The sequence below is a fragment of the Macrosteles quadrilineatus genome, unplaced genomic scaffold (assembly GCF_028750875.1).
Source record: "Macrosteles quadrilineatus isolate MER2022 unplaced genomic scaffold, UCM_ALF_1.0 Scaffold_1__1_contigs__length_201487025, whole genome shotgun sequence".
NCBI classification, from domain to species: Eukaryota; Metazoa; Arthropoda; class Insecta; order Hemiptera; family Cicadellidae; genus Macrosteles; species Macrosteles quadrilineatus.
The window spans coordinates 135,485,281-135,498,863 of NW_026542594.1; the positions used below are offsets into that span (position 1 = coordinate 135,485,281).

Here is a 13,583-nt window from a genome sequence, read left to right on the forward strand (position 1 = left end):
CCAAGCCAAGTTTGTAAAATCTATGTAGATAGTCTTTATACGTCAATGAAGTGTACTACTGTATTTAAAAATTCAATGTGGCTTCCTTTCGTGCGTTATATGTAAACATTTATATTTCAGCTTAATGCAGTAGTTAATCTGTAAATTGTAGACTAAAATGAATTATCAGAATGGGTGGCGTTAATCTTCTCGTAGTTTATTCCAGATTAACCCACAGTAACATCCGCCTAACTGACAGCATTTTAAAGACAATAGTCGGTAGGTAAACCACAGGAGAATTGTTTTACTTCGGTGTATAACATTTGCAGAACGGCAACACATTTGTTAATTCTATTTTAAATGGCTTCTAATTTATTAAATAAAATTATAAAGGGTGCCAATTATAGCTTATATTTTTATGTAGTTTTAATTTTATTTTTTGTTTAGGGATGGAGCTTTGATTGGATAACTTAAAAAACCGCGGTAAACGCGATCTTTATTTTGTTTCTGTGTTGAGCGTCTAGAGGTCTAGAGCGGTCTAGAGCGGTGTAGAGCGGCCAACGGGGATGTGGGGAGGGTAGATGGATAAGCTTATCTGGGAGCGCCAGTTTAAGGGCTAGGGTCAAGTTATTGGCGTTACGTGGCTCTAGAGCTCTAATTATACGCAGTACTTTCTTGCTACTCAGCCTGCATAAACAGAGGCATTACCTAAATCAACGGCGAGCAACGTTTTAGCAAAATATTCATTTAAATCAGTTTAAGTCAGTGCTGTTCCATTTTCAAGATAAAGTTACCTAATTTCAAATATCTTAGAGAAAGAATAACTTGGTTTAAGAATCTTTATCCCTGAAATGTTGTGATATTTTTTTAAAAAATCATGGCTGATGCTGTGTTGATTCTGTTTTTACCATTGTTTCTTTTATTGTTTTACGTTTATAAACTTGTTACAGTACATATTTTTAATAAACTAAGCTTTTCAAAGTCTGTATCTACTTTGTGTTAGAAACAACAATATATTTTGACTTACCCACATTGAAGATTCTGATTCTGAATATTAATAAATTAATGTAATAATTTAAATGCTATATTTTGAAAAAAAATTACGGTTGTTATATAGAATGCTAGGATGTTGAGTTGTAAGACATTATTGGTCTTACGTTTGAATAATCTATCTGTTTTAATTAATACGTAACAAAATATTTAGCTGCTTAGCTTAATGTTCACACAAGTAATGAAATGTAATTATAGCTAGTGTACTGAGGCTTTAACACAAGTTTCTAACCTATGATTGTACTCCCTTTCTTATTTCCTTTGCAGATAATGTGGTAGAAGGGTAAAAAGTATTATTTTACAAGCATGTAAGTCCGTGGTCCGACGGGTCCTGGCCGGGGTGGATACCCGACCTTGCCCTGAGGGGGAGGTAATGCAGAGATTAGCATGATGTGTTTAATGACCCTTGTACACACGCGCGCGTGAATCATGCGACCCAAGCCTGGGACTGGGTCTTGGGTCTCGCCACACACCACCCACCAGACACTGCACTCTACTGTAGTGACCCTAGCCTGGGACTGGGTCTTGGGTCTCGCCACACACCACCCACCATACACTGCACTCTACTGTAGTGACAATAGCCTGGGACTGGGTCTTGGGTCTCGCCACACACCACCCACCAGACACTGCACTCTACTGTAGTGACCCTAGCCTGGGACTGGGTCTTGGGTCTCGCCACACACCACCCACCATACACTGCACTCTACTGTAGTGACAATAGCCTGGGACTGGGTCTTGGGTCTCGCCACACACCACCCACCATACACTGCACTCTACTGTAGTGACCCTAGCCTGGGACTGGGTCTTGGGTCTCGCCACACACCACCCACCAGACACTGCACTCTACTGTAGTGACCCTAGCCTGGGACTGGGTCTTGGGTCTCGCCACACACCACCCACCAGACACTGCACTCTACTGTAGTGACCCTAGCCTGGGACTGGGTCTTGGGTCTCGCCACACACCACCCACCATACACTGCACTCTACTGTAGTGACCCAAGCCTGGGACTGGGTCTTGGGTCTCGCCACACACCACCCACCAGACACTGCACTCTACTGTAGTGACCCTAGCCTGGGACTGGGTCTTGGGTCTCGCCACACACCACCCACCAGACACTGCACTCTACTGTAGTGACCCTAGCCTGGGACTGGGTCTTGGGTCTCGCCACACACCACCCACCATACACTGCACTCTACTGTAGTGACAATAGCCTGGGACTGGGTCTTGGGTCTCGCCACACACCACCCACCAGACACTGCACTCTACTGTAGTGACCCTAGCCTGGGACTGGGTCTTGGGTCTCGCCACACACCACCCACCATACACTGCACTCTACTGTAGTGACCCAAGCCTGGGACTGGGTCTTGGGTCTCGCCACACACCACCCACCAGACACTGCACTCTACTGTAGTGACCCTAGCCTGGGACTGGGTCTTGGGTCTCGCCACACACCACCCACCATACACTGCACTCTACTGTAGTGACAATAGCCTGGGACTGGGTCTTGGGTCTCGCCACACACCACCCACCAGACACTGCACTCTACTGTAGTGACCCTAGCCTGGGACTGGGTCTTGGGTCTCGCCACACACCACCCACCATACACTGCACTCTACTGTAGTGACAATAGCCTGGGACTGGGTCTTGGGTCTCGCCACACACCACCCACCATACACTGCACTCTACTGTAGTGACCCTAGCCTGGGACTGGGTCTTGGGTCTCGCCACACACCACCCACCAGACACTGCACTCTACTGTAGTGACCCTAGCCTGGGACTGGGTCTTGGGTCTCGCCACACACCACCCACCATACACTGCACTCTACTGTAGTGACAATAGCCTGGGACTGGGTCTTGGGTCTCGCCACACACCACCCACCAGACACTGCACTCTACTGTAGTGACCCTAGCCTGGGACTGGGTCTTGGGTCTCGCCACACACCACCCACCATACACTGCACTCTACTGTAGTGACAATAGCCTGGGACTGGGTCTTGGGTCTCGCCACACACCACCCACCAGACACTGCACTCTACTGTAGTGACCCTAGCCTAGGACTGGGTCTTGGGTCTCGCCACACACCACCCACCAGACCCTGCACTCTACTGTAGTGATCATAGCCTCGGACTGGGTCTTGGGTCTCGCCACACACCACCCACCAGACACTGCACTCTACTGTAGTGACAATAGCCTGGGACTGGGTCTTGGGTCTCGCCACACACCACCCACCAGACCCTGCACTATACTGTAGTGACAATAGCCTGGGACTGGGTCTTGGGTCTCGCCACACACCACCCACCAGACCCTGCACTCTACTGTAGTGATCATAGCCTCGGACTGGGTCTTGGGTCTGGCCACACACCACCCACCAGACACTGCATTCCCATACCTTGCAAACCAGAGAAGCTTTCGCAGCTTTACACTTTTGAATAACACATGATCGCGCTAATTTATTATTTAAACGACTTGCAGGTGAGACACGTGACTAGTTAGTCAGTTAGTTTGTTGTATGCGCGCGCACGTCTTGGTGACAGCCGGGAACATTGTTGTAACGCAATACTTACACACAGAGCTTGTGTAGCCGACGATTGTTACTAAATGTTGGCTGTAGCGCTGAGGTCTACTGTGGTCAGCTCGAACACAATCCAACGTCGTAACTATCAACGTAGCATGTAATTTATGCATCACTCTAGGATGTTTCAAGGACGTATTTCTCCAGTAATATCTGGGTAGTTGATATTTTTCCATCAACGTACAGTGTTGACAGTGCTGTGGAGTGAGGAGTGAGGCGAGTATAGAAAGCAAGTCGATGGCAGGGGTTGTTATTGTGGACGCGGTTGAAAGCGCGGTAACATAATATGTTAACATTATCCTGGCGGGGAGGGCTGAAGCTTTCAAGGGCCAATCCGTCTTCATCTACCCGGCCTATGCCGCAACCCGCATGTGGCTAATTAAGTGCGGTGATGACCGCAATAGGCGCATTGTCATATACATACGGATCAAGCTGAATTAATTTATTACAAACCCATATCGCTGCTATTTTAGATTTAGAAATTATTCAATTTAGACTCTAATTAGGGATAAGGGTAGTAGAGCTGGGGAACTGTTGGAAATGGTCACATGGAAGGGTTACAGATGAAAAGTAGCCCCAGTTTAACAACGCGTACGCAAAGATGAGGATTAATGGGCAAACATGGCTTCTAATGACGCGTATTTGTATATTGACAAATAAAAAAATTAAATTTTTTTAAAATAATAAATCAAATTTATAATGTATAATTGAGCGTAATCCATTTTTTTAGACATACAACTTAAGAATGTATAGACTATAAAATTTTAACTAATGGAGATTATTGTAGAAATTGAATAACTTATAATGTGTCAAACAATTTTTGTTCGGAAATAATATAGTTTGAAATTATACGATAAATGTTGTATTAGTATATAACACGTTTTAGTATTTTCTTCTTTTAAGTTCCTAGTAACCCAGTACTAAATAAATATTTAAGTTGTTAAGACCACACCTTTATGTTTACATGTCAAGTGCACTTACATTGCGGGTATCTAATTGATATGAAAATCGTTTCTATAATGTAGAATTGATAACAAAGTTTCCCGATAGCTTTCTACAGTAACTTAAGACTTTCCCAGGCTATCCTCCTTCAGCTTAATCTCGTACTGAACTAAAATAATTCCACGACAAAATTAACAACGTCTCAAGAGAGAATCGGATTCGAAACACGCTTTCAAGAAACTCACTGGTGTCGCTTTGTTTTATTTCGACCAATTTGACTGCTGGCACGCTCCACGCTCGGAGTTATTTATAGTCGTGTTAATTAAGCCTCCGATTCCGACTCGAACCCAACGAAAAGCAGATGTCGGTTCCTAGGTGTTAAATCTGCCACTAGTTACGAGCGAGCAGTAGCCGCATGTGTGCAATACTACATTGCACTACATTACCTAGTGATAGTGCACTCTTCACAGTACTGCGCTACGCTAAATGATAACTTGTCATTTCCACCGTTGTTGTCGTGATGGTGAATCGCCATAATGATTTTGGTGTTGACGGCAAAGCAGTAGTTTTAACTGGACATTCAATGGCTTTGTACGGCTGTCGACAATATAGAGCTGTCCTGGTCAAATACACTTGCTAGCTAATGTATTTAACGAGAGGAGGTACTGTATTGGTTATTATATCGCTGTGATACTGTATAAACTGTAGGACGGACGACTGTCAGAACTCTAAGTTAAATCAAAATCAAATAAAAGCGGCGCATAACGAATTGTCACGGCTCGTCAGTTGTTTAGGCATTTTCGTAATTTTAACTGCCGAGAGACATTATCCAATTTGGGCGGCGATGTTCTACAGAAGGCGGAATAATTGTTACCCTTCCTCGCTGCAAATAATACTACACCGAAATTAAATCTTTCCTCGCGGAACAAGGAGATGCTTTCCTTCCCTCCTCAAAACTTCCCTCGCGCAGAAATTTGCGTAATTTTAACGCGAATGCACGGAGCTTTCCGCCCTCCCGCCCCGTAGTTCCTCATTCAATTCGTCCTTCCCTCCCCTTCGGAAAAATATTAATTAAATGGAGTTTCCATGGCAATAATAATCAAGTTAGACCCGCCATTGTCGAGATAAGACCGACAGTGTAAGCTTTTGATTTACACGCGCTACAACGCCATCTTACTGTCACTCTAGAGCTGTGTTTCCCGCGATAAAACCTACAATACAGACATAATACAACACGATACTGTCGTAGCACGTATGGACATTTCAATCTAATCACCAATGTAATAACGTTTTGATTACATATTATTTAGACTACTTTAAAATAAAATAAAATAACATTTTGAAAATATATCACTGTATAGTAATAGTGTGGAAACATAATCTGGAGTCGTGGTAGTGGAAATTGAAGTAGTTCGAGTCGAGTATATTCTTGTATAGGCATTATCGTTTTCATTGTTCCGCCTTAAAACCTTCCCTTTATTTTCATAACTTTCAAATATGTTCAAAACAGAAACTACTATAATGAGCCATTGAATTTACAAACATTCGAGTAGGTAGTGTATATGGAAGTGAAGGTATTAGTGTATAGAGTTAGGATTTGAAGATGAACTCTACACTGTACAGTGTACAACACACCAGGGACAAGGTCCAAGCGGGGTGAGGTAAGGGCAAGGAGAATTCTGCGGTCCTGGGTTCCGGCGAGGTTAATATTTTGGCGGCGCGAAGGAAGCGGAAGGGGGTGCAAATCCCCGAAGCACATTTCCGGGAGGATTTGGCGGACAGTGATCGTAAACTCGGAGTAATGCTCCATATCTCGGCCCCAGGGGATCCTACGGCCCGGGCCCGACAATTTATGTGTTATTGATAGAAACTACTCACTGCGGCGCACCCCCACATAAGAAAATATTCACTTTGGAACATATTAGACACATCATAATTATTGGGAATACCAATCTGTAATACTCAGTGAGTGTTTATCATAATAAAAGTTTGCCATATTGGCATATTTATGGACTTGAGGTGTAACTGTGCACTGCCATTTACTTGGATGACGTGGATTTCCTATACCTTAAAGTGATTTGCACATGTTATTGTTATTCGACAACCACGCGTTGACTGTTGAGAAAAATTGTCACGTCATGGCACTAATTGGGCATATCACGTTACAAGATTTAATACTTTTAAAACTTTTTGCGTAATAAACGTTTTCTTTGGTAAGATTATAATGGGAAAGCATATGTATTAGTTGGATTTTCGATATATTTTCTGAAAGCGTTACTGATCTGTAGCTAGCATAGTTATGTTAAGAGCGTGTATGGTGTAACTTACCGTTAAGTGCTGGAACAGCCACGCCCTGAGGATGTTGGTCGCCACCTTGGGGAAGATTCCTCGTTTCTTCTGGTTCTTCTTGCCTCCTGTGTCGTCATCCTCCTCGCCCGTGCCCTCGCCGCTGCCGATACTGGCATTACTCGCATCGCCTGCCATCAGTAAACACAAAACACACAACATTAACGCCATCCGCCTTGACAATACATACAGTACAGTATTACCAACTACCAACTACACACTGCCTCCTGTGTCGTCATCCTCCTCGCCCGTGCCCTCGCCGCTGCCGATACTGGCATTACTCGCATCGCCTGCCATCAGTAAACACAAAACACACAACATTAACGCCATCCGCCTTGACAATACATACAGTACAGTACTACCAACTACCAACTACACACTGCCTCCTGTGTCGTCATCCTCCTCGCCCGTGCCCTCGCCGCTGCCGATACTGGCATTACTCGCATCGCCTGCCATCAGTAAACACAAAACACACAACATTAACGCCATCCGCCTTGACAATACATACAGTACAGTACTACCAACTACACACTTTAAATGTTCGCTCTATGTATTGTCTTGCTTAGAGGAAATTATTTGTTGTAGGTAATTCTTCGCACCTTGATATAAACTCGGTCAATTGCTTCAATGTAATTTTCATTACTTTAAATTGCTAACGTTCACTCATTCTACAACGTTGATGTTAGACCAACATGGCGTGAATTAGACGTTACAATATATGAGTCGGGTGGAAAAAAGAGTATTGGTAAAATAATGGAAGTAAATTTGTATTTAGGATTTACTTGGTTATCTACAAATAATACATTTTCTTCAACAAAAGCAATGAAAAATTCTTAGTAACACATATTTCCCCAAGTAATGCTTCCTAAGCGATAGGGGTTATTTTTGCCTTTTACGATAGTTGAGCCGCCAAATGAGTTGAATGGCAAACACGTATTCCTGTAAGTTGTGAGCGCAGACCGCGGCAACTGACAACGTTTAAGGTACCCGCATACGAAGTAGCTAAAAGATAGACTGTAAAATATGCATGCGGGGAGGTGTATTAGTAGATTGCACGGCGCGGGGCGCGGGAGTCGATCTATCAATATAGCAGTAATGGAGGGTCGCCCTTGTGTGTTCTGACTCACGGCTTGTGTTTACTTCCGACCCGATACTGACACCTGGCCAGTGGACACCCACAGTATACACTACTCTACATAATATCAGGAGAAATGATGCAAAGTCAGCTATAGTTTGTTCATTTTTCTCAAATTAATAACGTATTTACTAATCAAGACAAAAGAGCGACAGATTCCTAGCCTTAACACTTTCATCACCATCGCACACATATTATATATTATTTTTTTAAATGAAAATAAATAAGTCACTACTTTGTTTCCATCCGAGGTATCTCACACTGTTTACAAATTACACCGAACCGTCTGTAAACTATTTTCGGCCGAATAACGATTGACTCGAAGGTTACATAAATCATTAACAAATGGTCGATAGGAGAAATAAAGACTTCACAATTTGCCAGCTCGGTGCGGCGTGCGGCGTGCGGATGTCGATGGAATGCTGTTAACGAAGCTCCTCAAGATGGCGCTCATACGTCTCGAGCGTCAGCGGAGTAAACGAGATGCTTATCTATGCAATAGAAACTTAAGCCTGGGAGAGCCGCCGTCGAAAAAACCAGATAGTAATCTGTTTTCGCCAGGGGTCGATTTTGTTTTGCTCTGCCATGTTCGGTGCGGCCGTAATGGCCGAGCGGCCGGCGCGCGCTCCGCACCGAGTTAATAAAAACAAAATAACGAGGGCAAGGAAAGGTGGAGCCGCTATTAAGGCGGTTATGGATTAATGTTTGAATTTATTATAAACGCGGCTTCGCTCGCGGGCCGAGGGGCCAGTGTAGGCGTCCACTCTACGTCGGCGTGTCGGCTCTCGGCACGCTAGACCCTTTGTATAGACCTTTCTGTAGAACTTCTCTGTCTGAGATCTTTGTATAGACCCTGCTGTAGAACTTCTCAGTCTAAGATCTTTGTATGGACCCTGCTGTAGAACTTCTCAGTCTGAGATCTTTGTGTAGACCCTGCTGTAGAACTTCTCAGTCTAAGATCTTTGTATGGACCCTGCTGTAGAACTTCTCAGTCTAAGATCTTTGTATAGACCCTGCTGTAGAACTTCTCAGTCTGAGATCTTTGTATAGACCATGCTGTAGAACTTCTCAGTCTGAGATCTTTGTATGGACCCTGCTGTAGAACTTCTCAGTCTAAGATCTTTGTATGGACTCTGCTGTAGAACTTCTCAGTCTGAGATCTTTGTATAGACCCTGCTGTAGAACTTCTCAGTATGAGATCTTTGTATAGACCTTGCTGTAGAACTTCTCAGTCTGAGATCTTTGTATAGACCTTGCTGTAGAACTTCTCAGTCTGAGATCTTTGTATATGCCTTGCTGTAGAACTTCTCAGTCTGAGATCTTTGTATATGCCTTGCTGTAGAACTTCTCAGTCTGATATCTCTGTATATTCCTCGCTACTGTATATCTCATGCGGTAAACGCTGTACACCCTGGTATGGTATTTCTTGTTGTAGCCTCTTTGCTTGGACTCTGTTTATAACTCGCTTTACACTTTGGGTTAACGATATTGTTGTCGCCCTTCTATAGAAACCCTTCTGAAAACCTTCGTCGCAGAAGACCGACATCAGAGACCCAGAAGACTACTATTTGTACACCTTAGCTATACAATACCCTAGTCACCGGGCAAGGCGCCCAGCAATGGGTCTGTTTAATTATGCTCTACAAATGGTTCGAGTTTCTCCTAATGACGTGACGCGGTTAATTATTGCCCGTAATTAAATCAATAGAAGTGTGTAGAGAATTGCGGACTGGTCACGAACTCCACAGGAATGTTGTACGATTCACTCACTCTCGCTTGTGCTTGTAGTGCCAAGACGTCGCAATAGCGAATTACTGTAGGTCTACAATTGTATTGAAATCACTACAGGTTAGTTTCCGCTCAATCCACTTGAATTGTATACTATAAGGAAGTAGTTATATTCAAACATACACAATATATTGAGTCGTACTTGTTGCCTGCATTCAATTCCTCAAAAAAATTAGCTGTGTTTAATAAACAGAGCATGTAAAATGCTTAAAAAATTATGAATTGTATACATGATGAGATTTAATTAATTAACACACATATTTTCCTGTAAACTAATAATAACAGCCACCGCAGAGTTATTTGTAAAATAACCAAAGCCCTCGACCGACAGTAAATTACAATGTGTAGTGAACAATGGGAAAGCAGTAAAACAACAAAAAGAAAATAAACAATAAATGTAAACATAAGCCGACCATAAACAGGACATGAGATAACCCGGAATAAAAGGTCAAGTCGGACGAGACGACTGAGGACGAGGAGGATATTTTGTAGGCACTGTAGGTGATATGAAGCAGTAAACCTAAGGGCCGTATATTGTGGGCGAAATACGACCATAAACGCCGATAGTAAAGTGAGATTTGTAGGAGTCGGGTGTCACCTGACGGCTGCTTTTATTTCTTGTACCATTTCTCTGTCAAGACTCAGGATACGACATTCCACGTTCGCCGTCTGAATGTCGTCTCGACTTGCAAAACGAGCCTGTACAGTATTGTGCTTCACACTGAACACATAATACAAATGTTAATAGTTGTATTTATAACTGAATGATCTTTCTTCTTATTATATTGCACGATTTGCTTTATAAACCATATTTTGACAATCGATATCACCAGTTGTGAGTCGTGGATCATTTTTAGGTTCTACATGTCCCAATATAGTGTTTGACTATATTTCTATTTTTAGCGAGAAGGTTCGATAGTATCCAGGTTCTTTCGAAATATACAGTAATTTTAGTAACTTTTATTGGTCTTTGTTTTTATGACAGTGAAGCGTAACGATTGGATGGCCCCACAGTTCCATGAGAAATAGTAGCATAACGTTTCAACGATTCCGTCGTCTGTGGACTAGTAGCTTTGGCAATGACGCGTAACGATGGTCCCAGGGTGCAATGAGACATTGTAGCTCCAAGTCTCCTCAGCGTAAGTAACGTAATTGAGGACAGGCAGCTCGATCGCCGGAAGAGCGACGCGTAACGATGGTCCCAGGGTGCAATGAGACATTGTAGCTCCAAGTCTCCTCAGCGTAAGTAACGTAATTGAGGACAGGCAGCTCGATCGCCGGAAGAGCGACGCGAGAACGATGGTCCCAGGGTGCAATGAGACATTGTAGCTCCAAGTCTCCTCAGCGTAAGTAACGTAATTGAGGACAGGCAGCTCGATCGCCGGAAGAGCGACGCGTAACGATGGTCCCAGGGTGCAATGAGACATTGTAGCTCCAAGTCTCCTCAGCGTAAGTAACGTAATTGAGGACAGGCAGCTCGATCGCCGGAAGAGCGACGCGAGAACGATGGTCCCAGGGTGCAATGAGACATTGTAGCTCCAAGTCTCCTCAGCCTAAGTAACGTAATTGAGGACAGGCAGCTCGATCGCCGGAAGAGCGACGCGTAACGATGGTCCCAGGGTGCAATGAGACATTGTAGCTCCAAGTCTCCTCAGCGTAAGTAACGTAATTGAGGACAGGCAGCTCGATCGCCGGAAGAGCGACGCGTAACGATGGTCCCAGGGTGCAATGAGACATTGTAGCTCCAAGTCTCCTCAGCGTAAGTAACGTAATTGAGGACAGGCAGCTCGATCGCCGGAAGAGCGACGCGTAACGATGGTCCCAGGGTGCAATGAGACATTGTAGCTCCAAGTCTCCTCAGCCTAAGTAACGTAATTGAGGACAGGCAGCTCGATCGCCGGAAGAGCGACGTGTAACGATGGTCCCAGGGTGCAATGAGACATTGTAGCTCCAAGTCTCCTCAGCCTAAGTAATGTAATTGAGGACAGGCAGCTCGATCGCCGGAAGAGCGACGTGTAACGATGGTCCCAGGGTGCAATGAGACATTGTAGCTCCAAGTCTCCTCAGCCTAAGTAACGTAATTGAGGACAGGCAGCTCGATCGCCGGAAGAGCGACGTGTAACGATGGTCCCAGGGTGCAATGAGACATTGTAGCTCCAAGTCTCCTCAGCCTAAGTAACGTAATTGAGGACAGGCAGCTCGATCGCCGGAAGAGCGACGCGTAACGATGGTCCCAGGGTGCAATGAGACATTGTAGCTCCAAGTCTCCTCAGCCTAAGTAATGTAATTGAGGACAGGCAGCTCGATCGCCGGAAGAGCGACGTGTAACGATGGTCCCAGGGTGCAATGAGACATTGTAGCTCCAAGTCTCCTCAGCCTAAGTAACGTAATTGAGGACAGGCAGCTCGATCGCCGGAAGAGCGACGCGTAACGATGGTCCCAGGGTGCAATGAGACATTGTAGCTCCAAGTCTCCTCAGCCTAAGTAACGTAATTGAGGACAGGCAGCTCGATCGCCGGAAGAGCGACGCGAGAGCGCTAAATTCATTATCTGCCACTAATATGCAAACTAATGTGTCGCACGTATTAGGTATTCAAATTTATTCCTGTTAAAATTCATTTGAAACTCTCCCACTAAGACATTCTTGGTGAACTAATTTGAATAAAGTGGTTAGAGTAACACCGAGGACGATGGATGTTCGGTTCCTACATTAACGTTTGTAGTTCGACCACTGATGGGGAATCATTGACTGGAAATCGGCTTGTTATATGAAATACACTAGTGTTTATCAGTAGGTAAACTTTGTAGCCTACCGTTGTTTATGTGGAAAACCATAACGCGCATTAAAATTAGTTTCGGTTGATTGTTTTTAATTTACCGTACTTTTCGCTCGACAATGTTAAAAGTATTTTCAAAAATAACAGCCGTGGAATAATAATTGTTTTTATTTTAATATATTCGATTCCATTAAGGCTGAAAATAGCAATAGCATTGATATAAAATGAACACGATTGCCTGGCGCAGGAAACGTGTGTAAACGCCTCAAAATCGAATAGAAAACTAAACCTCGAAGGAGGTGAAATAGTTGAAATTTAGATGGCAGTGCACTTGGCTCCTGGCTCCCGGCGTAGCGGTAATGGAGCCATAAACAAAATGTCGTCCCGCAAGACTCGCTCTCCAAGCTGGAAAAAGCTTTTAATGTACTCGCGTTTAGTCAAAATAAAACCGAGTCGAAAATAGACGGGGGCGCGAGGTGACAGAATTATTTGTTGAGAAATGACAGCGCGAATATTTCACTCCTCTCTTCTCTCCCCGCATCGATAAATAGCGAAAACTAAATTGTGTTAGCCGTGTTCAAATCGTCGCTGCCAGTTCCTGCTTGTCGTCCGTCTCGTATAATTATGGCGAGTTTCAGTGTGTTAAACCGCGCATAAATTAGCAGCCGTGGACTGAGCGACGTACAAGGCTAGTCGAGCTGCTGCAGTGTCAACAAAGATGTATCTTCAATGGCTGAGTACAGCGAGTGCGTATACCATCAGCTTCGTGAGAGGACGGGTCCTCAGCGGTTGCTTTCAGTCGTTAAAAAACTCACCCTCTTTCAAAGTTTGAAATCTTCATATATACAACGTCAATGTGCTATGTGCGATATTCATCGAATTTGCGTAATGTAGATTTGCGTTCTACACGAAGCATGCATGCTACCAGAGCGACCATGACGAGGATGCCCGAGCGAACTTATCACCAAAGTGTTGGCAGCGAATACACGGGAT

The 13,583-nt window shown here is 44.2% G+C and overlaps 1 protein-coding gene across 7 annotated transcripts in view; it reads right to left on the reverse strand.

Annotated features, from left to right (window-relative positions):
* The window catches only part of LOC128985381 (homeobox protein homothorax), a 188,955-nt gene that overhangs the window by 46,065 nt on the left and 129,307 nt on the right, over positions 1 to 13,583 (reverse strand). For 5 of the 7 annotated variants that reach the window (XM_054404865.1, XM_054404841.1, XM_054404849.1 and 2 more), the window contains one exon: positions 6,873 to 7,021. In XM_054404865.1, the coding sequence (XP_054260840.1) occupies positions 6,873 to 7,021 (149 nt within the window). Of the gene's footprint in view, positions 1 to 6,872; positions 7,022 to 7,230; positions 7,340 to 13,583 lie in introns of those variants that run through there. The other 2 variants (XM_054404886.1, XM_054404875.1) reach the window with 1 other exon arrangement.